The following is a 23,752-nucleotide window of genomic DNA, read 5'->3' on the forward strand; positions in this document are numbered from 1 at the left end:
GCATAATGAAGCTTTGTTGTGCATGGATAAAATTCGACTATGGTATTTGACTTAAATTCTAAATGGCATAAATTTCAAATTGCTAATTGAACATTTAAATACCTACGTTTTTTTAAAAAATACTTTAATTAAGCCACGTGAAATGAAAAAAAATTAGTCATATTTGATTGCTTAAGGGAAAGATACTATTGTCCGACTCTAAAGTAGCATGACGGCGATTTAAAATTCGTTGTAGAAAAATAAAGAAGAAAGTTTTTAAAAAATCATAAAAATAAATGTATGTTTATTATGACTTGATTATTATATGCATTTTTCAAAATTAAAATATTACTTTATATTATAATTATTTATTGGAGACAAACAAAGTTTTTGCAAAGTTTTAAAATGTGGAGGAGAATGCACGAAAACATGTAAGAAAACACCAATTTATCTAAACGAGAGAGATGCAAATAGACTTTTGCTTAATAAACTTGACAAGTTGATATCGTATTTGAAAGCATTGAAATTTGAAGAAAATGAAACCACCCAATTCAAACAATATCTCTTTAAATTTCTTACCTGGCTTTTCTTCTGTATTGACAATATTATGATTAAATACACAACAAGGTGTATGTATTATCAAATAAACGTCGTTAGTCCGTCGAAAGGAACAGTTATCCCTGATCGCGATAAACCATTTTTCTTTATAGACTAACTTCACAAAAGTTCAAAGTTTTCGTTCGACTTCGCCTGTTCTCGTCTAAAGCGGCCCTGGTGACAAGAACGATAACTCGTTGCTAAGCCATGTAAAGGTATGTACCGTCTGCACAGTTCAGCGATAGGGGTCGCCGTTTAAAAGTTTAAACGACTAAGCGGTCTTTAACATTACTAGCCAGTAATTTACGTAAGAAACTTATAATACAACGAATAAGTAAACCTGAAATTCGGTTGATTTTTCAAAAGATGATATTCAATTTTCAATAAGAGGTTCTCTTTTGATTAAAAAAAAGATGTGTTTGTGGAAACTATGCCCCGTATGGTAGCTTATGGCGAAGGTTGAAGCTTCTCAAATGCAGACCAATCTCCAAAAGTCAAAGTCAAAAGTGTTGGTACCCAAAGGAAGATTTTGTTACAAGGAATACACCTGCATGTGAAATATGAAAGTTATACCAAAGTTGAAGTTTTTTTTTTTAAATTTAAGGTCAAGGTCAAAATATTTATCCCCTTAAAATGAATGCACATGTGAAGTTGAAAGCCCTAACAGCGCTAGCTCTTCCAAAAGTTATGGCCGACGTTATTTAAAGTGTATTCTTTTTGTAAAAGTAGGTCAAACTCCAAGGTAAAGGGTTTTAAAGGGGGTCAAATTTGGTGGAAACCCCAAAAAAGGTCTTTTCACAAGAAATACACATGTGAAATATGAAAGCCATAGCCCCACCCAGGGAAAAATTATGGGCAAGGTTGAAGTTTTTTTTCGGATAAACAGACAGATAAATGGACAGGACAAAAACTTCGATAACGGAGGTATAAAAAAAGAAATTTCAAATACAAGAAAATTGATCTATCTGAAAATCAAAAGTACTAGTAACTTGCCGATAACTTGACTGAGATCAGTGAACAAAGAACAAAGCACATTTGTTCGACCACTTCCATACTGGATGCTTCCTATTTCCAACGGGGGTTTAAAGGGGGGGGGTTTTTTCCAAAAACTAAGAAAATTTATTTGTTTTTATTCAAACATTACCTAATACACATTACTAGCCAGTAATTTACGAAGAAATTATAAAAAAGAAAAGTAAACCCGAAATTCGGTTGACTTTCAAAAGATGATATTCAATTTTCAATAAGAGGTTCTCTTTTGATTAAAAACAAGATGTTTTGTGGAACACTTATGCCCCCCTATGGTAGCTTTGGCGAAGGTTGAATCTTCTCAAATGCAGACCAATCTCCAAAAGTCAAAGTCAAAAGTGTTGGTACCCAAAGGAAGATTTTGTTACAAGGAATACACCTGCATGTAAAATATGAAAGTTATGACCAAAGTTGAAGTTTTTTTTTTTAAAATGGGCAAAACTCTAAGGTCAAGGTCAAAATATTTATACCCTTACAATAATGCACATGTGAAGTATGAAAGCCCTAAAGCGCAGCCTTCCAAAAATTATGGCCGACGTTATTTAAAGTGTATTCTTTTTTTAAAAGTAGGTAAACTCCAAGGTCAAGGTTTAAGGGGTCAAATTTGGTGGTTTTCCCAAAGAAAGGTCTTGTCACAAGAAATACACATGTGAAATATGAAAACCTGCCCCCCCAGGGAAAAATTATGGGCAAGGTTAAGTTTTTTTGCGGATAAAAGACAGAAAAGGACAGGACAAAATCTTCGATAACGGAGGTATAAAAATCAAATTTCAAATACAAAAAATTAATTTTTTAAAAACAAAAGACTAGTAACTTGCCATAATTGACTGAGATCAGTGAACAAAGAACAAAGCACATTTGTTGACCATTCCCCTGGGATCTTCCTATTTCCAACGGGGTTAAGGGTGGGGGGGAGTTTTTTTCCCAAAAACTAAGCAAAATTTATTTGTTTTTATTCAAACATTACCTAATAAAAGCCCTGATGATACTACACTTCAATAAAAAATTGAAGCAATATGTTTTCTAAAAGAAAAGAAAACAAGATGTATTTGTGAAACACTAATACTCCCCGTATGGCAGCTTGTGGCAAAGGTTTAAGTTTCTCAAAAGCAACTCAAAATCCAAGTACTAATCATTTAAAAGTTATGGCAAAGATTTTTTTATTAACAAGATGTGTTTGTGAAACACTGATGCCCCCCCATGGCAACATAGCGAAGATTAAACTTTTCTTCAATGCAAATTAAATATATTGGTACCTATAGTAGGGTCTTCTCACAATAAATAAGATTGTGAAATATGAAAGCCAAAGCACCACCTGTTCAAAAGTTATGGCCTAGTTAAGTTAAGTTAAGTTTTTGAAAGGTAGGTCAAATCAAGTTTGTTGTTGTATCAAATAAAAGGTCTTGCCACAAAGAAAAAAGTGAAGTAAGAAAGACCTAGTATTTACCGTTCAAAAGTTATGGCCAAAGTAAAAGTTTGGTTTTTTTGTTAAAAGTAGACCAAACTTGAGGTAAAAGGTCAAATTTGGTGGGACCAATAAAAAGGTCTTGTCACAAGAAAATCACATGTGAAACATGAATGTCATACTCCACTAAATCAAACGTATGGGCAAAAAATTTCTGCGGACAAACAGCTAGACAAACAGACAGACAGAAAAAAAACTTTACACCCCCCAACCCCATTACGTAGGCATAAAAATTTCGTAAAATTTCAAGGTCAAGAGAAAAGGGTAAGAATTAATGGTATCAATGAAAATTTTCAAAAAAAAAAACGCATGTACATTCACTGTAACAAGTCCTTACTTACTATAAAAAAGATTATCTCTTAACATTTACCTTTGAGTTTAATTTGCATTTGAAGGACTATATACGAGGGCTGTTTTTGGGAAACCCACACTACCTTATAGCAGAACACTACAATTGTATTGGGTCAACTTTCCATTCTATTATATCAACACTTTGTGACATTTACTTACAGTACTATTGCACTGAGTCAACTTTCCATTACATTATGTCAACTCTTTATGAAATTTCACACCTATCTCATTATGTCAACTTTTCATTACATATGTTAAGTCTTTATGGCATTAACTCACACCACTATTGCATTGTGTCAACTTCCATTACATTATATCAACTTTTTATGACATATACACACACTACTTTTGCATTGTGTCAACTTCCATTACATTATACAACTTTTTATGACATATACACCCCTACTTTTGCATTGTGTCAATCTTCCATTACATTATATCAACTCTATGACATTAACCCACACCACTATTGCATTATGTCAATTTTCCATTACATTATGTAACTCTTTATGATATTTACACACACTATTATTGCGTTATGTTAACTTTCCATTACATTATGTTAAGTCTTTATGGCATTAACTCGCACTTCAATTACATTGCGCCAATCTTCCATTGCATTTTTCAGCTCTTTATGACATTAAGTAAAACAATTTTACGTGGTGTAAAGATGTTTTTATAAATTTCAACTCATTATTACATTATGTGCACTTCTACTATTTGGTCAAAGTAGTTCATTAAATGATTGAATTTTTTTAATTCAATATTAAGTCGCTATAACACGATGCAGAATTTCCTTACATGGTGAAAAAAATTGTACATGTGGCCAATTCTTTACTATATTGTGTCATCAATATGCTACATGACACGGGAATCTATTAATTGATGTCAATTTTCCCTTACTTTTTGACAAATCATTATTATGTTATGCCACTGTACCTTTACATTGTGTCTTAAATGCTTAGCCTCTTGTCAGTATATCTTAGAATATTTCAACTCTTTATTGCGTGACGTAATTTGGATGTTTAAAAAGTTCGTTTTGTGTTTTCAATATTACATGCACATATGTTAAACATGCAAATAATTTAAATAAAACATATCAAATATTAAATTATACAAAAGACTTAATTAATTCTTAATTAAATATCAGGTTAAAATTTTAAATAGGATCATGTTCCCGTGGAATCTTTATTGACGATTGTTTTTTTTAACGTCGAAATTCAATGGCCGTTAAATTTCATAACATAATTATTGCAAATCAAATAGTATGTGTCATGCAAATATTTTCCTTTTTATTTTGAATTATTTTAAAAACCCGAAACTTCTATTAACAACAAAACACTGTCCCAAGCTTTTTGTCAGTTTTTATACCCTTTTTTTTTTGAAAGTTGGGGGAGGTTTGTGCCAAAAAAAATAACGTACAAAAAAAAGCAAAAAAAAAAAAAAAATTAAACTAAAAAACCCTTTTTCGGTGAAGGGGGGGGGGGGGGGTCCAACTTGGATCAGTTAAAAAAATTTCCAAATATACTACATTACCCATATACTTAAAAAAGTGGGACGGAATTTAAATGAACATTTTCTTGATAAATTTATGTGAAAAAAAGGAAGCCGGCCCCCCCCCCCTATAATCTGTCTGAAATTCGTCCAATTACAAATAGGACCCCCCCCCCCCCCCCCCCCCGTTTCCAGTCGTGAAAACACGGTTATCAACTTTGACATAATATAAATCTATTTTACAGAATATTTGTAATCAACATGATAAAGAATTAACACAATGAAAGATAGTTTTAAATCACATAAGAAAGAATTGACATAACGTAATTAATTCCCCATCACGGGAAAGGAGTTTTGACATAATGTAATAAAGTGTTGGTATAATACGGAAAGCCACTGTCCCATAAAATTTTGCCCTTTTATTATAAACCTTTTTACATCACGTAATAAACACTGACATAAAGGTAAGATGTTTTTTCCTCACATTGTGATGACCTTGGCGTAAAATAAAGATACTTTAAAATCACGCAATAATGTTTTTAAAAGAAATATACACTCACAAAAGGGAATGGACTTTGACTTAACGTTATGATAAATTTAATCATAGAACACATGTAAAACGAAATTAACTTGAGTAATGCAATTTTGACCTCACATATTAAAGAAATGAAATAATATAAAGAGACATTCATTTCACGTAATAAAGTTTTAACACAATGTAAACATATTTTCACTTCACATGAACTTTGGACTTCAAGCTATAAAGTGCGGACATAATGGAAGAAGTGTTTACTTCATGTAATGCAGCATTGACATGATGTAAAGAATTTTTTCATCACCTCATAAAAAATTGACATAACGTAAAGATATTTACATAGTAATGATAGATTGACATAATGAATGCATAGTTTTATGCTATAAGGCAGTGATGGCGTTTCATAGCTGTTCAATAAATAATGTCCTCGGTGCTCGGAAAGAAGCAAAAAGCTTTTTAATTATTTAGTCTTAATGATTTAACTTAATACATTATTCTTTTTAATTAAAACACATATCCGTAACATTTTTTATCCAATTTCCGATTGTTTTCAGAACTCATTTTTGGAAATGACCTTAAGTATACTCGAAAATGGCAATCCTGTGATTTCCTTGACTTGTTTCTTCCTTCTGAAAGGTGTTTTTTCAAGTTTGGAAATAAAAAAAGTAAAGGGAAAATCTGGCGAATATTGTTAATGTGAAAAAACTTAACTTTCTGTTTATCCGCAAAGCTCCTTTACTCTTTAGGGCGTGCGGGTTTGGACGTGTCATGAAGAAATTTTAAAGTAGTGGGTTGCTGAGTTTGGGTCCTTCCTCTAATAAACCTTTCGATTCTTTTTGCACAAAATTTGCTTTCTAGACTCCTCCAGAAATTAAACTGTCTCCCGAATACGAATTTGAACAACAATACCACTAATATTTAAGAAAATTGCATATAAATCTGTCTTTGTGCTCTTGCAATTCTTTGCTCTTTTAGACCTTGCTGTTTTTTTAAGTACATCTTTTTGTAAATTTTGTTTCGATTTTAAAAATGGATTCAAGTTTCATTATCTGTTTGAATTCCAAACAAAAGTTAATAGCTACAATTACTGATATTTTAAAATAATTGTTAAGACATTCGTACACGCTTTCGTTTTCACTCATTTTTCAAAATATAGGGTGACCTTTGAGTACTAAATTTTTTTTTACCGTCAAACGTTTCTTAAAAAAAGTGTAAATACTCCCGAAATGATGTCTATCTTTTCTATGTGCTTAAAGTCAATCATACATCATGAAATGTTATTTTTTGAAATTTGGCAAACAATACATAAGTTGTTATAACTTTTTGTTGGCAAGGACGGTCCCATTTTTGATGCCCATTATATAATTTTTCATCATTGAAATCCACCTGCTCATTTGTCATAAAAAGGAATTGATTGCTGTAAATTTCACATATTTTAGTGAATATTTCTTTTGGATTTTTAACAGGTTTTACAGCAGCTTTAATGAAGCTTTTATTTTAACTCTAGTTTACTGAATCTTTACCATTCATTTATAATGCAGTGTCTCGAATAGCCCTTGTTTTCCAGCTTCTCACAATGAAACTATGTGACGAAAAGTAGTCAGCATAAAACTGTTATATATTCATTAAAGATTCAATTATGAGAGAATGTCAAGCTTAATGTCATATGATATCTGTATTGTATGTCATACAGTTCAGGACATTGCCCTTGTAAAAACTTCACCATGTGCTACCTTATGCGGGCATCAGTGTTTCACACGCACATCAATGTTCTTAGGTAAATTCTACAATCACAAAATGTGAAAATGATCATTAAAAATATTTAATTATACAATTTAATAAAATTAGATGTTAGATCTGCTCGCATACACGCTAAACTAATGAAGCGCGCGAGTAAGCGAGCAGACCTGACCTGAAACATAGAGATAACGAACAATATTCAAGATCAAAAGTCAATAAAACAATACATAATAGGAGCAGAGGAAACACGGACCTGCAAAACATCAGAGGTGGGATCAGGTGCCATGGAAGAGTGAGCATTCCCTGCCGACCGTACGAGAAAGCTGATATTCTTGTTTCATCAGCTTGTTTCTCAATAATTATGTTCCCCAAACGAAGTTGGGGAACATATTGTTTTTACTCTGTTTTTTATTAAGGTCTTCCGTCTTCAGCGGAAGACCTTCTTGTTATTCTTAGGTTTCTTTTCCACTATTTTTATTATTATTATTGTTTTTTTTCTTACCGATTTTGTGCACGCGATTTCTCGAAAACGGCTGGATAGATTTTCATGAAACTTTCAGGACTGATAGAACATCAAACAAAGCTGAAAGTAATTTTTTTGTTTTGATGACGTCACTTCCGGTTTTGAGATTTTCGCGATTTAGTGATTTTCAGGGGGTCTCATTGTCCATCATTTTTCTCGAAAATGCCTTAAGTCAGAAACATAAGATTTTCAGCGATGCTAGAGCAAGGTGAGCTCTTTTGTCACACACCATTCTCTTTCTCCGGAAGTGCCGCACGTCGGCGCTCGCTATGGCTCGAAAAAAATTCTACCTAGGACTCAGAAATTTTTAACACCTTTACTGCAATATCTTTTTACATGTTAACAATTTGTAAAGACATATAGAACAAAAGTTGTAGAGAATGTCACGATCTTTCGAAAGATATCAACGATAAGGGGCTGGCCCCTATAATAAAGGGCCAAAAGGGGCCAAAAGTTTTTCCTTTATATCTCAAAAAGTATTGAGAATTTGTAATACGTCAAAGAAGCAAAGTTGTTCAAAATGTCCAGCGTTATCTAATGGAGTCGTCAAAATACGTCCAGGTTTATGGGCAACATATGTCACTGGTCACTTCCGGTCAAACCGGAAGTAGCCAAAAATTGCATATTTTTGCTGTTCTTGACAGGTTTATGGGCAACATATGTCACTGGAAACTTAAATCTTAACTTTCCGTCCGTCGACGTCACTTCCGGTAAAACCGGAAGTAGCCAAAAATAGCTTATTTTGAAGGTTTTAATGCAAAATTGAAATTATAAAGTCACTAGAGACTACTTAGCTCATTGCTTTCTTTTGTTCACGTCACTTCCGGCACTTCTGGTATGCTTTGCAACGAGCTCGGCTCTAGTTATTATTATTATTGTTTTTTTTTCTTACCGATTTTGTGCACGCGATTTCTCGGAAACGGCTCGATCGATTTTCATGAAACTTTCAGGACTGATGGAACATCAATCAAACCTGATATATGATTTTTTATTTTTATGACGTCACTTCCGGTTTTGAGATTTCCGCGATTTAGTGATTTTCAGAGGGTCCCATTGTCCAGCAGTTTTTTCAAAAGTGCTTTTAGATACAAACGTAAGATTTTCAGCGATGATAGAGCAACAAGTGCTGATGTGACACACACCTTTCTTATTCTCCGGAAGTGCAATAGCTCGAAAAAAGACCTATGGGAATTTGAAATTTTTAACACATATTTTGCAATATCTTTTTACACGTTAATATTTTGTAAAGACATATAGAACAAAATTGAAATAGATATAAAGGGGCTGGCCCCTACAATAAAGGGCCAAAAGAGTTTTTCCTTTATATCTCAAAAAGTATTGAGAATTTGTAATACGTCAAAGAAGCAAAGTTGTTTAAATTCTTTTTGTTCACGTCACTTCCGACCGGAAGTAGTCAAAAATTGCATATTTTTGCTGTTCTTGACAGGTTTTTGGATATCATATGTCACTGGAAGCTTAAATCTTAATTTTCAGTCCGTCGTTGTCACTTCCGGTCAAACCGGAAGTTGCCTAAAATGGCTTAATATTGCAATAATTAACATAAATTTTGAGGATTAAACCATTTTGGGACTTCATTACTCTTTATTTTTTTATTCTCCGGTCTTCTTGCAACGAGCTGGGTTATTATTACTGGGTACTTTTTTGTCCGCGAGTGATCTTGTAAACTGTTCATCCGAAGTAGGTAAAACCTTTTTAGGGTTAGTAGACATGTTATGTAGATTTGCGGAATCAAGGTCATTTTCCGCGCACGTGCTTGCAAGAGCGTGCACGTGCAACACGTGAAATGACCAGTATAATAGATATAGCCGTAACTTTTCTAAAACCTTTTTTTGACTATATGCTTTGAAACTCATAATATAAGTATATATTAGTTGTATATGCACAATGACATGTTCCACGCGCACGTGCTTGCAAGAGCGCGCACGTGCAACACGTGAAATGACTAATATAATATATATAGCCGCAACTTTTCTATTTCTTGATAAAATGCTTTGAAACTCATAATATAAGGATATATTGGTAGTATAGATATGATAACATGGTCAAAATAGCAAGATCTCACGCGCATGCACGTGCGCTTCGCTCTGATTGGCTGAAACTAAAGTCTCAATATTTTTCATGTTTCTTGTCATAATCTTTTGAAATTTTGAACAAAGTCTTAAATTATGAAGATCTACAGCATGATATATAAAAATTTTCATGAAAGCATGCGCATGGTGCGTGCTGCAATCTGATTGGCTGAAACTTTAAATGGCTATATCTCCTTTGTTTTTTGACGAAATGCTTTGAAATTTAAAACATAGTCATGCAGTAGGATATCCTACAATACGATATAGGAAGAAAATCATGAAATCACGCGCATGCACGTGTGCTGCAATTTGATTGGCTGAAACTTCAAATGGCTATATTTATTTTGTTTTTTGACGAAATGTTTGGAATTCTAAATATAGTCATTCATTAAGATATCCTTCAATACGATTAAGATAAAAAAAATCATGAAATCACGCGCATGCATGTGTGCTGCAATCTGATTGGCTGAAACTTCAAATGGCTATAACTCCCTTGTTTTTTAACCAAACAGGATGGAATTTAGAACATAGATAAATATAAGGGACTCCTACAGGAAGGTGTATTCATCATGCACTTGCTTGCACGTGCGTGCACGTGAAATGAGTAAAATTAAAAATACACTCGAATGAGTGTATTTTTTAATACTTTTGGATAACATCTTTGATATCAAGTATATTAAAATATATAGATAGTGTAGACAAGATAATATGGCCGTTACGTACATGATCACGCGTACAATGCTTAAATTTAAATATATTTTGTATTCTTCTGTGAAGACCTTGTAAGTTTAAATTCCATTAAGTATTTCTTATTTAATAGAGATTACAGGGAATATGGCACCAAAAGGGAGTTGGGGAGCGTTTGGGGAACATCTGTAACGGTCCCCGTTACAATTAGCACTAGTTATTAAGGTCTTCCGTCTTCAGCGGAAGACCTTCTTGTTATTCTTAGGTTTCTTTTTCACTTTTATTATTATTATTATTATTCTTTTTTTTCTTACCGATTTTGTGCACGCGATTTCTCGGAAACGGCTCGATGGATTTCCATGAAACTTTCAGGACTTATGTAACATTACTTGAACCTTATGCATTTTTTTTCGATTTGATGACGTCACTTCCGGTTTGGAGATATTGTCGATTTTGTGATTTTTGAAGGGTCAGGTTGTCCGCGAACGTTCTCAGAAATGGCTATAGATAGAAACGTGAAATTTTCCGGTATGATAGTCCTAAGTCTATAGATATGGGAAAATGATTTCATTTTTTTCGGAAGTGCCGCACGTCGGCGCTGGCTATGGCCCGAAAATTGTCCTTTCGCGAATTTCAAAATTTTTGACACCTTTTCTACGATATCTTTTTACCTGGAAATATTTTGTTAAAACATATAGAACAAAAGAAGTGTAGAATCCCAAGATCTTTCAAATGATATCTCGAAAAAAGGGCTGGCCCCTAAAATTAAGGGCCTAGAGGGGTCAAACGCTTTTCCTTTATATCTCAAAAAGTATTGAGAATTTGTAATACATCAAAGAAGCAAAAATGTTCAAAATATCAAGCTTTATCTAATAGGGTCGTTAAAATACGTCCGGCGTCGTCACTTCCGGCCAAACCGGAAGTAGTCATAAAACACGTTTTTTTGCCGTTCTCGACAAGTTTTTGGGTCACATATGTCTCTGGGAGCATAAAAAGTATTTTTCCGTCCGTCGTCGTCACTTCCGGTCAAACCGGAAGTAGCAAAAATGGCTTATTTTTAAGGTTTTGATGCAAAATTGAAATTATAAAGTTACTGGAGACTACTTATCTCATTGCTTTCTTTTGTTCCGTCAATTCCGGCACTTCCGGTCAAAACCGGACGGAAGACCTACTCGTTGTTTGCAACGAGCTCGGCTCTACGTTAAGGTCTTCCGTTTCCAACGGAAGACCTTATTGTTTTCGTTCGGTTTCTTTTTCCCTATTATTATTATTTTTTTCTTACCGATTTTTGTGCACGCGAGTTCTCGGAAACGGCTCGGTCGATTTTTATGAAACTTTCAGATCTAATAGATATTGATCTGAACCTTATTGGAAATTTTTTATATTGATGACGTCACTTCCGGTCGTGATATATGGACGATTTTCTGATTTTCAGAGTGTCTGCTTGTCCAGGAAACTCCTCCAAAACGACTTAAGATATTGACTTAAGATTTTCAGTGAAAGTAAACGAAGGTTTAGTGAATTGTAATTGGGTCTCAAAATCTTTCTAGTGCAAAAGGTGCCGGAGCTCGGTAGAGCCCGAAAAAATGTCTCAGAAACATCTCACAAAAATTGACACAATTTGTTTCATATCTTCGTACCTGTTCATAATTTGTTAAAGCATATTGAAGAAAAAATTTGTAAAATAGTAAGACCTTTCATTTGATATCAAGAAAATGGAGCTAACTCCTCAAATTAGGGGCTCAGAGGGGTCAAAAGTCTTTTATCTATAACTCTCTAATGATCAATATTTTGTTATACATTACTAAGGCAAAAGTATTTATCATAACAATTAGCAACAAAATATGATAAAATTTTGATCATATGTTACGTAATTAGGGGTCACAAGGGGCCAGAATGTCAAATTTTTGACGCTTAATATCTAAAAAAGGGGGAATATTTTTATAAGCAGTATTGAACAAAAGATGGTCAGAATAATGTTCTAAATAATATGCATACTTTGAATTTTTGTAAAACTGACCCATTAAGGACTTTTAGGGTGGCACCTAAATATTTCCATTTAGCATATCTCCACAACAAATAAAAATCTCTGAATAAGTGTTCAACAAAAAATCTTCAAAATCACAAGACCTTTCATTTGATATTAAGAAAAAGGGGCTGACCCCTCAAATTAGGGGCTCAGAGGGGCCAAAAGTCTTTCATCTTTAGCTTGTTCACGATAAATATTTTGTTGTACATTACTGAAGCAAAAGTATTTATCTTAACGATTAGCAACAAAATATTATAAAATTTTGGTCATAGGTTACATAATTAAGGGTCACAAGGGGCCAGAATGCTAAATCTTTGAGCTTTTATATCTCGAAAAGGGCGAATATTTTGATAAGCAATATTGAACAAAATATGGTCAGAATAATGTTTTAAACAATATGCATACTACAAATTGTTGTAAAACGGCCCCATTAAGGACTAAATATTTCCATTCAGCATATCTCCACAGCGAAAAGAAATCTCTGAATAGGTTTTGAACAAAAAATCTTTGAATTCACAAGACCTTTATTTGAAATCAAGAAAAAGGGGCTGACTCCTCAAATTAGGGGGCCCAGAGGGGCCAAAAAGTATTTCATCTTTAGCTCATGAATGATAAATATTTTGTAATACATGACTGAAGCAAAGATATTCATCTTAACGCTTTGCAACAACGTTTTATAGAATTTTGATTACATGTTGCCTAATAAGGGGTCGCAAGGGGCCAGAATTCTATATTTTGGATGCTTTACATCTCAAAAAGGAGGAACATTTTAATTATACGCCATATTGAACTAAAGATGCTCAAGATATTGTGATATAAATCAGAAAAATTAAAAATGATGGAAAACTTAATTTCATTACCTTATTACGAATATCTCAGTCAAAATCACATCTCATATTATCGATAAATTCAACGGAAGACCTACTCGTTGCTCGCAACGAGATCTTATCTAGTTCTTATTATGTTTCCCAAACGAAGTTGGGGACATTTGTGTTTGTTTTTACTCTGTTTCTTATTATTATTATTTTTTCTTCTTCTTCTTCTTCCTGGGTACTTTTTTTCTGGGAATGATCTCGTAAACTATACATCCGACTAAGGTGAAATGTTTTTAGGGTCAGTAGACATGTTATGTAGATTTGCGGAACGAAGGTCATTTTGCGCGCACGTGCTTGCAAGAGCGTGCACGTGCAACTTGTGAAATGACCGATTTAATTGATATAGGTGTAACTTTTTTAAATTTTTGATGAAATGCTTTAAAACTTATAACATAAGGATATATTAGTAGCATAGACAATATGACATGGTCAAAATAGCAAGATCTCACGCGCATGCACGTGCGCTTTGCTCTGATTGGCTGAAACTAAAGTCTCAATATCTTTCTTGTTTTTTGATGAAATCCTTTGAAATTTTGATAATAGCCATGCATTACAATATTATTACAACATGATATATAGCAATTATCATGAAAACACGTGCATGCACGTGCGCTGCAATCTGATTGGCTGAAACTTTAAATAGCTATAACTCCTTTGATTTTCAACCAAACAGGATGGGATTTGGAACATAGATAAATATACTCGTTTATTACAAGAAAATATGGTCACCATGCACATGCATACACGTGCATGTACGTGCGCTGCAATCTGATTGGCTGAAACTTTAAACAGCTATAACTCCCTTGGTTTTCAACCAAACGGGGTGGGATTTAGAACAGAGATAGATGTAACAGACATCTACAAGAAGGTATGTCACCATGCTCAAGTATGCACGTGCGTGCACGTGAAATGAGCAAAATCCAAAAAACACTTGAATGAGCGCATCTTTTTCAATACTTTTGGATTAAATACTTTAATATTTAGTATATTAAAATATATAGATTGTGTAGACAAGATGATATGGTCATTACACACATGCATTCACATGCGCACGCGTGCAATGCTAAAATTTGAATGAACTTTGTACACTTCTGGGTAAACGTAGTTAAAGTCTCAAATGCATCGAGTGTGTCTTATTTAATGAAGCTTCCAGGGAATATGGCACCAAAAGGGAGTTGGGGAGCGTTTGGGGAACATCTGTCACAGTCCCCCGTTACAATTAGCACTAGTTCTTATTTTTCTTCCTGGGAAAATTTTGTCCGCGAGTGATCTTGTAAACTACACATCCGACTTAGGTGAAACCTTTTTAGTGTAAGTAGGCATGTTATTTAGATTTGCGGAATCTAGGTCATTTTGCGCGCACGTGCTTGCAAGAGCGCGCACGTGCAAAACTTAAAATGACCAATATAAAATGGATATAACCGTAACTTTTCTATTTTGTGACGAAATGTTTTAAAACTTATAATGTAAGGATAAATTAGTAGTAAGCACAAGGTGACATGGTCAAAATAGCAAGATCGCACGCGCATGCACGTGGGCTTCGCTCCTTATTGGCTGAAACTAAAGTCTCATCTTTTTTTGTTTTTTGATAAAATCATTTGAAATTTTGAACATAGACATATATTAGGGAGATCTACAGCCTGTATTATAAGATTTATCATGAAAGCATGTGCATGCACCTTGCAAGAGCTCGCACGTGCAACACGAGAAATGTCCAATATAATTGATACAGACGTAACTATTTAAGTTATGAATGAAATGCTTTGAAACTCATATTATAAGTATATATTAGAAGCATAAACAAAATGACATGGTCAAAAAAGTAAGATCTCACGCGCATGCACGTGCGCTTCGCTCTGATTGGCTGAAAATAAAGTCTCAATACTTTTTTGTTTTTTGACGAAATCCAAATTTAAAACATAGGCATGTATTAGGATATCCTACAACAAGATATATAGCAATTATCATGAAAATGCATGCATGCACGTGCGCTGCAATCTGATTGGCTTATGCTTTAAATAGCTATAACTCCCTTGGTTTTCAACCAAAAAGGATGGGATTTGGAACATAGATAGATATAATGGACTTTTACAAGATGGTATGGTCATCATGCACATGCATACACGTGCGTGTACGTGCACTGCAACATTGGCTGAAACTTTAAACAGCTATAACTCCCTTGGTTTCAATCAAACGGGGGGGGGAAAAAACATAGATAGATGTAGTGGGCCTTAAAAAAGGTATGCCATCATGCTCATGTATGCACGTGCTTCTACGTGAAATGAGTAAAATCAAAAATACAGTTTAATGAGCGTATTTTTTTTTTTTTTACTTTTGGATTAAATACTTTAATATTTAGTATATTGAAATATATAGATTGTATAGACAAGATGATATGGTCTTTACGCACATGCATTCACATGCGAGGTGGAATTCTTTTAATGAATTGGTACTTTCTGGGTAAATGTTTTAAAGTAAATGAAGAGTTTGCAAATGAAGAAGGGAAGGGCACCAAAAGGAAGTTGGGGACGTTTGGGGAAAATTGTAACGGGCCCCGTTCAATTAGACATTTCCTCGTTTTAGAAATTGTTCATACGTAGTGCTTTTTGTATCGAATTAACTGAGAAAATAAAACTCTGTATGCAGGTGATGAAAGTATATTGCTGTATAAGTAAGGGGAATTTTCATTAAAAGTTCAAGTCATCACGTTCATCATAGAGCTCGGTAGTTAGATTACCTTTGATGTCTTTTTCAAGTAAAATATCCAAATATGAAACAGATGAGTCAGACTCTGTGGTATCTTTTATCTCAAACTCACCCGGATATATGTATCACATAAGAATGTAAATTACCATTGTTAATTGACAATACGTCGTCGATATATCTAAATGTTGAAGGTCACAGCAAGTGTTTTTTTTTTACGCATAAGATTTTGCATAAATTCTGCTCCATATGTTTACAAAAATAGTCTGCTAATAACGAGATGCAATTGGTGCCCATGGGAATTCCAATGGATTGTTGTTGGAAGACCTCCAAAGTCAACATATATATTGTCAATGAGAAACTCAAACATCTTTTTAATGTCAGCTCAGAATAATTGTTGCAAATGACCAGTGACAAGGTGAGTAATGATATCAAAAAGCCTGGACGTTAATTTATCGTGGGGATTGGTTGTGTATAAAATTGAAAAAGTCGTAAGTTTTTAAGCTGTTTTTGGTGAAATCTTGTGATTCCAAATGTCCAAAAGTTCCTTGGAATTTTTAAGTACTTGTATCCACATCTGATTTACACCACTTCTTGTTGCACAGTACTCTTGATCTTAATTTAGTTAGCCTGTTAATTATGTAGAGTTTGATGATTTCCTTGTACATGAACACAACCTTGGACTTTCTTGTGATTTGTTTATGTTTATCACTGTTCACATCAGTTCTGCAAATGTCACTTAATAAAAAAATCTCAAAATTAAAATTATTAATGTTTCTAAAACGGGTAAAAGCAATCTAAATTTTAAGAAACCATTTAAACAGACATACATTATGTTTTTAGTATTGTAATTTTCCAAACGATAAGTTTTGTAAATATATATTTACTGCGAGTTTGGTTTCTTTTTCCTTTTAAACCAGAATGATTTCAGAGGTCGTAACAGTGGTCTTTTTGCTCCGATTCACCTTGCTTCACAAACCATTGATAAGGTGGACAGAGGTGTTGATTTTACCGGAGATGACGAACCCCGCCAAAAAAAACAGCAGCGTGGAGCTCTGGTTTCCCCCCTCCTGTTTGCTTTATTGTGCCAGACAGACGGACAATGTGAGAACTTTTTCTACAGGCAGAAAGCTTTCACCATCGGGGAAAGGGAAAATGCTGCGAGGGTTGGAGGAAATATCTATAGGGTAGTAATAGGTTATTTTAAAAAAAATTCAAATAAATGAAATAATGTAAATGCTGGGTCCATATTTCCCCAAATTTACCAAATGGATGGAAAAATTCAGCTTTTATTAAGAATGTTGGAAATTAAAAGATCTTTCAAAAGTCAGTTTCAAAAGAGTTATTGTTAAATCATATTTTGTTGGTTAATTTATATTTTTTTAAGGATTTTGGGGTTGGACATAAAAAATTTTAATCAAAACCCCGGAGAATCAGTATTTGAACCTTTTTTATGTGACTCGATACGGATGTCGGCAAAAAAGGGGGGGTGTCACTTTTAAAAAGAGGACGTGTGATGTTGCAAATTTCCCCAGGATTTTTCCAATTTTGCCCCATGTTGAAACTCCTTATTTCCAAATCATTTTCAGACCTGGAACTGTTCAACTAAGAAAAAAGGGAAAAGGGGGTGGAGCGCTGGTTACCAAGGAGAACCTGTTCAATTGTCAAGATTTTCATCCTTTCTGGTGCAAATGGGGCAATACCGCGATAAAGGGCCAGGGGTACAATTTTTCGGAGGAAAGATTTTATGCAATGGGATAGGCAAACAAATTTTACAGTTAACTTTATTAGTGTAGTCCCGGGGTATTAGTACCAATTCGTTTTTTTTATTAATGAAATGAGAGATGGAGCAAGTTTATCTACCGGTGAAAAAGATTTTTTTTTTTCTCGGCATTAGATTTGCAAAACAGTATCTTATGAGCAAGTGACATATTCTTTGGTTTTATTCGAATTGGAGTCTTCTTTTGTAACCTTGTAAGGGGTTTTTCTTATGTTTTAAATCTGGGATGGAGAAACTGTAAAAATATATTAATTATATAAAGGTTGGTTTTCTTATGAAAGTTGGGTTTATTTATGTAAAGTATTACAACATGTAGTGGGGGGGGGGTCTGGTGAAGAACAGCTGGACGAAAGTTACTCAGATGAGCGTTGTGGCCCATGGGCTACTTGTTTTGTTATTTTCTGCATTTTAGTAATGCATCTGAATAAAGAGTATACTGAATCTTTAAAATGTTCCTTTATGTTTTCTTAAAGGAAATATCCATCATGTTTTACCACAAAGTGTACATGAACCAGATCCACTCTAGTTCTCTTCTCTGCCAGTTAGCTTCCATGTGGAAGAACCAGGTCCTCTGTGATGCAGTCATAATAAGCTGGAAACAGTTAACATATATTTGTGAATATTTACATTTCCAATGATATTTAGTGAGATAAAATTACCAATATGTAACATGTAATTTATGTCCTCATAATGTCTTGGCACTGTTCCAAAAACAAAAAAAAAAAGGGCGGGACAACACCTAGAGATGATGCTATTTTGAAAACCAGCATTAATTGCGGAATCAAAGCATACACAATATCAGGAATTGTAACATTTTTCAGATTTTCTCAATTCTGATAAAAATTTTATTAAATTTTATGTACTTATTAATTCAGAAAAAGGGCCCGGCGTTTATGCAAATTATCACACAAGCCAATCCATTGATCACTTCATGAATTCGAAACTTAGTACATGTATTATATATATTTATTCAAAAAAAGGTTATTATAGCATAGAAAAACAGGTTAGAGTTAAAATTACATTTTGATGCGTTTATTGATAGGACACATATGTAGTACTTAAGTATTGAAGTTGTGATGCTAATTCAATGAAGAATGCTTCTGTGGGCTCCAACTAGAGTGAAAAATGGCAGCAAATGGAAGCCAGTAAAACAACGTACAATCAATTCAATACAACCTATTGAAGGTTTCGTGATGCTGACAGAAGAAAACTGACAAGACTGTGGTAAAAATTGACCAAACAATAGGATGTATTAATTTACAAGCATGATCATTTCTACAAATGTGGAATCTTAGAAAAGTTGGCATTAAAAAGGGTTTGCTACAATGTTGTAACATTAATTTAATAGTCAGTAGCTCAGACCTTCTAAAAGTTCATGATCGAATTAAAAGCATCCTATTTACAGCCAGCAAGTCCTCTACATTTTACCTAGTTAGAAATCGTCACTTCTTTTGCTTTCAGTGATTTCAGTGCTAGGTATCGAGGCCATCTGGTTTACTGCTTGATTTATATGGCAAGTTCAAATCAGCAGGCGATTGAACGGTTCAGTTGAGGACCCAAGCTCCATCGACTGACAAAGTTTGATGATTATAAGCCATTTAGTACCCCAAACTATTAAAATAATTAAAACCATAACATTTCAAATGTCACAGTGACCTTTTCTGTAGCATGAGTCAATTAGAAATCAAGATGCATCACCTTCCAAGGTTTGATGATTCTTAGCCAGAGGGTACTTGAAAACATTTAAATACAACCATAACACTTCAAAAGTAGGTTACATCCAACTTTTCGGTTCCAGCACCAAAGATGCATCAACTGACAAAGTTTGGCAAATCAAAGCCCCCAATACCCAAATATTTAAAGCCTATGATATACGAGCTCTGAATAGAGATAGTCTCAAACCGTGAAAACTGAAATGTATAGTGTATATTCTCTTAAAAATACTGATCTATATTTTCATGGGATGTCAATGCAATGTGGAAATGCAACACATGGCGTACAAAGTTGTAAAAGCCAAGTCACCAGTTTCTATTTATTGCCTTCTTCCTATAATTTGGCACAGAGTCAAAGCAGCTCAAGCACAGTACTGTAAGTCTCTACTGTATAGGGAGCTCCTCCAGATATATTCCACACAACCTCCACAACCAGTAAGCTTGATGGCGGACTACTGGATCAGCCTTTTTTTCAGGGCCAGCACCACTGCTTTATTCTCAGAGAAACCATTTCTTCAACGGTAAGACCTGTAAATTGTCATGGCATATTTGAAGAGCAATTTCATTGAAAATACCATGTTAAGGACATAGGCAAGGTACCTTACCTACTGATAATTTTTCAAGATATTCTTAATTTAAAATTATTAATGCCATCACATGTTCATAGACAAAAAATCAGCATGCATTACCAGGGGTTTTGAAAAGTTATCAAATTATGAAAAAAATTGCAATGTTCAAAGAAAAATGTACAAAAATTATAGCATAGATTTCAGAAATTTTTTCCATTAAAATTTGTTTTAGAAGAAGTGTACAAATCCATATATAGACATTAAAAGTATTGCACACAGGTTCTTCAGTGGAACTCTTCAATTCCCGGGAAGAGCTTAATAAAGTTCAAACTATGTTGCGTATGACCTTAATGACAAAAAAATAGATGACACTTCTTTCACTTCATATGTCAATCCCTCTTAAAGTGACCTGTTTCCCCAACTTCACCCCCCCCCCCCACACACACACACCCACCGCCACACACTTTCTACATCTGCACATGCTTTTATTTTTTCCTTAAGCAGGGGACATATATTCTCTGAATTAGCTTGTTATCTTTGAACTCTTTTTTTTTAATCTTTTATAACACGGAGAACCCAGTCCCAAATATAGATCTCAAAGCTCTTTGATTTCTTGTTTTCTCTCTTTATAACCGACAGATTCATCTGTTATGATCAAAATTTAACAAATTTGCATATTTACCAACTTTACCTGTAACACATTTTATAAAACTTTAAAAAGTATGGTGTAAAAACACAATTAAAAAATGGGGATCAATTGATAATGATAATTGTCTATACTTGCTACCAAGGGTCTCTCACAAGTATGCAGTAGACATTTTCTATGGCATTAGTCCTTACATATAAGTACTGTTTATCTTGTTATTTATTTATTTTTTTTTTGTATTTTATAAAGAACTAAAATGTAAACATGTTCAAAGTCTAAGCATATTTAAAAATGGTTTAAAAATGGATTATTTTAAATCAAAAATACAAATCTGAAGTTGCATACAGGCATATTAGTTTCATCTGTGAAGGTACCAGAACAGGTTGTTTTGCATATACAAATACAAAGATAAAACATGAAATACCATAAATAATGGATCTGCAAGGGAGATAAATGATATTGCCAATAAAGTCCGTATTTCCTTACCACTAATACAAAAATTAAAAAATACAAATGTCATAAAACATAAATAAATTAATAAAATATATAATAAACTATTGAAAATGGGTTCTAAAATGACAATGTTAGTGCAAGTAATAAAAGTTCCTGGAATGATAAACAATATTTCACCTTCGAACAACAACCATTATCTTGATATAAAACACACCTGACCAATTTGCTACAAATACTACATTAATGTGACAACATTTCTTATTGATTACTTTTACTTTTAGATTATTTCAAGCAACCACTTCTCTACATGTTCTTGCTTTTATTCTTATCTTGTTTTATTTGTTAATATATTTTTTTTAATACTTAAAATCAAGGCCCAGGTAAGTTTCATTGCTCATTGACAAAAATATCCAACAGGTAATATAATTCTTTAATATAATGAATACAATGTGTACTTTATTTGGGTAGCCTGAGGTCCATTTTTAACTTTTGTACAGCATTCTGCAGTGTATTTATGACATATCACATAAAACAGTGAAGCAATGATGTCTTATTGGATGGATTTCTCTTAATGCCCAGCAATTTGTTTAACATGTATAACAAAAAGTACTAATGACGACAACCTTAAAATTAAGATTTAATTTAGACAACAAAGCAGAAGATGTTTTTCTCATGTAAAATGATGATGTCCATTCATATAAATAAGATAAGAAAAATATGGGAGATTCTTTAAAATTTGGAGATTCCTCAATGAGGTGAAGAACTCCCTTCCTGTTAAATTCAGTCCTCGCTAGAGGTTGAAGAGGTCATGACCCCGTGGAGCTGGTCAATAACACTGTTAGAGAGGTCCTGGATTTTTGCCAGCTGATGAGTTATTTTGACTTGGTCTATTACAGACTCAATGCTGTGGTCAGTGAAAGCCCTCAGGAAAAATATATCTAAAATAAAAATAAAACAAAGTGAATTCTGTCTAATCGTAAATTTATTCCTTTGACCAAACAATTAATTAAATTTTCGACTACATTAATTTTTGCAGAAAAAAAAATATATCATAGAAAATATTTTCTTGTGTATTAACTTTACCTACCTTTAAGTAGCATATTTAGTGTCCACAGAGCCACATGTACAAAGCTTGGGTCTGGAGACTTTAGGAACTTATCAATGTATAGAACAATGCCTTTTCTATTAGCCTCTTTCAACTCAGCTGGTAAACCTACACGTACCGATACAACATAACTTCATTTTCAGTTCTCAATGAATCAACATCAGTGAATATGTAATCTAAAGATCTAAACAATTTATACAGAAAGTTATCTTGTCTTTTATGCCATCTATTTTTATTCATTATATACAATGACTTCCATTAAATAATTTTAACTAAATCAGCCTTCAGGGCCAATAACTCTTGCTGAATCCCAGTATTTGTATACTCACTGACTAACGCCAGTTGTCCCAGCGTGCCAGCACTGTTGTACTGTATTTCTCTGTGACTAGACAGTGAAGCCAGGGTCACCAGCTTACTGAAGGCTTTACCTCCCTGTAGATGTATCAGCTTGTATTTTACATCATCTGAAAACAATAAAAGAGGTTTTTCATCAGTGTAGACAGTAATTAAACAAATATAACTCAATTGAAACATGCAGTCTCCCAGATGATGAATTTACTTTAAATTGTTTTCTCTTGTATCTGATATAAGAATTTTTACCTTCGTCAGCCATGACGGCTAGAGCTGCTGTGACCTCTGACAGGACAGGTATCCTTGACTCCAGGTCAAGAAGGACAAAGGTCAAGGCCTCTACACAGTCATTCTCTATCAAGGTCTACAAATAAAGTATAACCATGTTCAATATTACCAATCTTCAGATTCTTTACAATTAAAGCCAACTTCAAAAAAAAAAAACTTTTGCCATTCAAAGTTACCAGTATTGTGTCTCAAAGGATCACTTCATTATAAATAGGGATCTGACCTATAGGACCGGGCTTGGTTTTTTTCTCTACAAAAAACTTGTCGATTTCCGTTCCGATTAATGACATTAGGATAAATACATATAATAATTTGTTTTTCCTAAATTTTTATTTCAGTTAGTAGAGGTAGGAGGAACCCTTTCATTGATTTTCCTAGTTTGTTATCTCCATATGTACTAACTGATATTTGTCTTTACTTCTCATGGTTCATAAAGGTAGTGTCTACTGTCTCTAAAATTCTGTTCTTCATGTCCATTTTTTCGTGGATATAATAAAATATTCCATTAATGTGTGCAAATTATATAGGCCTAAATGAAATCCAAGGTAGTGCCATTTACTGAAATATGTAGCCAAAATCAGTGTGTTTTAATTATAAGGAATATATACAATTGAAATTCATTGCAGCTAGCTCAATGCTGCCAAGAATACCTGCATTGAGTAACACAGAGTGAGTTATTCTTGTCCTCGAAGAAAGTGTTAGCTTATACTGAGGTTTTCCCCCCTGTACATTGGATTGTTACGATTTGATA

At 33.7% G+C, this 23,752-nt stretch overlaps 1 protein-coding gene across 1 annotated transcript; it reads right to left on the reverse strand.

Moving 5' to 3' along the window:
• Nucleotides 1-21,936: 21,936 nt before the first annotated feature.
• On the reverse strand, nucleotides 21,937-23,077 carry LOC134266026 (uncharacterized; the record flags this gene model as incomplete). Its single annotated transcript, XM_062748253.1, has 4 exons — nucleotides 21,937-22,195; nucleotides 22,345-22,470; nucleotides 22,692-22,826; nucleotides 22,963-23,077. Coding segments are annotated over 4 exons (534 nt in total), but the record flags the coding sequence as incomplete, so codon positions are not given.
• Nucleotides 23,078-23,752: the final 675 nt, after the last annotated feature.

This window comes from Saccostrea cucullata, unplaced genomic scaffold (genome assembly GCF_032062105.1).
Source record: "Saccostrea cucullata isolate Sc308-1 unplaced genomic scaffold, CSIRO_AGI_Scuc_v1 ctg10611, whole genome shotgun sequence".
Taxonomy (NCBI): domain Eukaryota; kingdom Metazoa; phylum Mollusca; class Bivalvia; order Ostreida; family Ostreidae; genus Saccostrea; species Saccostrea cuccullata.